The sequence below is a fragment of the Nuphar pumila genome, chromosome 11 (assembly GCF_984573655.1).
Source record: "Nuphar pumila chromosome 11, dmNupPumi1.hap1.1, whole genome shotgun sequence".
NCBI classification, from domain to species: Eukaryota; Viridiplantae; Streptophyta; class Magnoliopsida; order Nymphaeales; family Nymphaeaceae; genus Nuphar; species Nuphar pumila.
The window spans coordinates 23,589,127-23,592,504 of record NC_143259.1 but is presented as its reverse complement, the minus strand read 5'-3'; the positions used below and the strand labels follow the sequence as shown (position 1 = coordinate 23,592,504).

The 3,378-nt window shown below is 35.1% G+C and overlaps 1 protein-coding gene across 1 annotated transcript; it reads left to right on the top strand.

Annotated features, from left to right (window-relative positions):
- Positions 1–2,060: 2,060 nt before the first annotated feature.
- LOC149822193 (uncharacterized) lies at positions 2,061–2,819 on the top strand. The gene has a single exon (XM_089980227.1). It carries the CDS (start codon positions 2,061–2,063, stop codon positions 2,817–2,819), a length of 759 nt encoding a protein of 252 aa, XP_089836353.1.
- Positions 2,820–3,378: the final 559 nt, after the last annotated feature.

Below are 3,378 nucleotides of genomic sequence, written 5' to 3'. Positions count from 1 at the left end.
GCAAGTTACCAAAAACAAAAGATAATCGACTATTTAAAAGTACTCTAAATAAAAAAATGATGATTGCATAAAACAACTATTTCTAATCTAATCTATGAAAAGAAATTTTTTTGGAAGTAAAAGAAACTGCTATTTAACTAATAAAATAAAACAAACTAACTTTAATCTACGCTACTCTAAAAAAAATGCTAATTGAATACAAGAAAGCATATCAGATAAATAATAAAAAAACACTAAAACACTATTTAATGAATCAAGAAAAAAACAAAATAAAAAAACATGAAACAACTTATTTTAAACTAGATCTAACCTAAATTGATTTAGAACTAACCAAGAATCGAGAAAATATATGAAACCCTATGTTAAAACTAACAATCTACTTAAATCAAGATTATCTAATGTTTAAATCAAGAAATGGCTAAACTATAAAGAATGAAATATATTTTTGTTTTTTTTTATTCTTTCCAGATGCAAGATATGGATTAAACTAGATTAATATGCAAATGATGCAATGATCTAACAAAACTACATGCAATGCTATGCTTTATGCAATGCAAAACTAAAGCTACGTGAAATAGAGGAGAAAGAAGCAAATCGTCGCGGATCGCCTCTGACATATTGGATGAGAAGAGAATGTGGCTAATTCCAGCTGCAAGCAAGTACCTCTCATACAAAAAGAATGTATTGCCGACGGCGAGAAAGGCTAGAAGCAAGAAGAATAAGAGGAGGAAGAAGAGGCAGAGAAATCAACAAGGAGAGAAAAGAAGGGAGTAAGAAGAGAAGAGAAGGGGCAAGAGAGAGGAGGGCTTGAAGCTGCTGGAAAAAACTTTTTTCCATAATGAAAACATGCTATTTATACTAATCTAATTAGGTTAAAACAATTTTTTCAAAATAGGTCCAACAAATTTTTAATAATTTCTAAATAGTCCTTTTTGAAAAACATGTTTTATAAAACTACCTCTCCTAAACCAATTAGAACTCCTACTTAAACTCTTCTAAACTAATTAAAACACTAATTAAAAATTTCTAAACTAAATAAAGCACAAAAAATGCAGGGCAAGCCTTGGAATACATGATTTTTTGATAATTTCTAATTCAATGCGCTTTCTCAAAACTAACGATAAAAATGAGTTTTTAAAATGATTTTATCATGGATCATGCATAAATAAGATGAATAAAATATGAATATGTATGCATGATCAAACAACCACACACGATGTTTACAACGCCCAGGACAATCCCAGTACAACAACCAAGGCTTACACCCTTTGTTCACACACAACCACCTCCAAAACGTCACAAAATCTTCCCTTGTTTGAGACAACAACCTTCACCATCACCAACACCTTCCAAAAAAAAATTCTTCAAAATAATAACAACATCCTCCTCTTGGTCGACCCCTAGGGTTCGTAAGCCCTAAGGAAGAGACCTCATAAAGAGGGAGAGCACTTCCTCAAGCTTTCGCCCCCAAGGCCAATGAAATGACATTTTTTTGAATTAAGCCATTAAATCTCTTCAACAACCATAAGTCAAGGCTGAGTCAAATGAGGACTAGAATTGTCCTCTCAAGGTGGCACCACATAGGGTCCCAAATGGGTTGGATCTTGGGTAAGAATCAAATACTTTATGAACTGGACCCGAAACAAAAAGCCTAATATTTTTAATAAGGTAAAAAAAAATTTACCCTGCAACCCCATACACCCTCTAGTGCCACCAAAAGATCCTATAGGGTACTAGAACTATCCCTATCCATAGAATTTGACACTTAAAAAAATAAAAAAATAAAACAAGCGAGAACATCTAATATGACTCCAAGATTGGCAAAATGGAATCGAACATCAAAATAGTAGAATCGATGGACAATAGTTACCCCAAGGATCCACTTGGACAAGAAAAGTCCTTAATGGCATTGGATCGTCTCTGATAACGTTGCTCTGATCTTATCTGGAGAGTTGGATTAGGATCCAACTCGTCTTTACTGCTCTAATTCTCTGGATACACTGCATCACCTTTCCTCAAGCCTTTAAAAAGTTTAGAGCTTTTGACAAACAAGGATATAGATGCAGAAAATGCTTGAATTATTCAAGAAAGTCTACATCAACCTTTCTCTGTTAGATGCCACCCAGCAAGTGCATGCTTACACAAAGTTCCTTAAAGAACTTTGTACGCAGAAAAGAAAATCAAGATCTCTGCCCAAGAAAATCTTCTTGACTAAGCAAGTGAGCTTGGTGCTTCAGCACCAAGCTCCACCTAAGATCAAGTATCCAGGGGTACTGATCATCTCTTGTATTATAGGAAACATAACCATCAAGCATGTTTTGCTCGATCTTGGGGCCAATGTAAACATCTTGTCAGGTTCCTTATATGATACTTTTGGGATTTGGGACATAAAACCCACCTCGATCATCCTACAATTGGCCGACAGGTTTACTAAGATCCCTCGTGAGATATTTGAGGATGTGATAGTTAAGGTCGAGGATATTTATTTTCTCTTTGATTTTATTGTTTTGGACATGGAAGGCACTGATGTCATCTGCCAAACCCCCATCATTTTGGGCAAACCATTTTTTGCCACTGCCAATGCTTGTATTAATTATCGTACTGAAGTGATGGATGTCTCATTTGGCAACAAAAAGATGCGATTAAACATCTTTGATGCTGCCATGAGACTAGCTGAAAATGACGAATGTTTCCATGTGGATGATAATGATCCGCAATGGGAGCAATCCGATCCACCACAAGAGTCAGAGTTTGATGATGTGTGTGATGCTGCGATGAATATTGCTTCAAATTATCCCAACACTTCATTTCAAGGCTAAAAATTCAAACCCCTTCCTAACTTGGCAGAAGCCCTTGCCAAACCCTCTATTCAGAGCCTACCAATGCTTGAGCTAAAGCCTCTATCGACTTCGCTTAAGTATGCATTTTTGGGTAAGGACCAAACTTTATCGACTATAATTGCCACAAACCTTACTAATGAATAAAAAAATCAACTTATTGAGGTCTTGCAACAATATAAATTGATAATAGGTTGGTTAGTAGCGGACCTCAAGGGGATTGTGTAACGCTCCAAAATCCCAACTTAAAAAATCCTTAGTTTTTAGAGAAAATTTTTTCTTTTGAAGTATTGCGCAAGCGGTAAAACCATAAGGAAAAAACAGTTGAAAATTCTGAGCGGGTTACAGAGTGAACAACAAGAAAAAACATTTCATTACCATTGGTTTACAAAATGAGACAAAAAGAAATTATACATCATTTATTTTACAAAATGTCTCTCAAAACAAGGGATTTCCCCAAAACCAACTGCCAAGATCGCAAAAGTCCAAAGTGTGGGTTCAATTCTTTGTCGTACATTTGATGCCATTATACCACTAGTAA

What these genes read in the sequence shown, in the direction of transcription:
- LOC149822193 (XM_089980227.1), top strand. Translation starts at nt 2,061, where the DNA reads ATGCAGAAAATGCTTGAATTATTCAAGAAAGTCTACATCAACCTTTCT.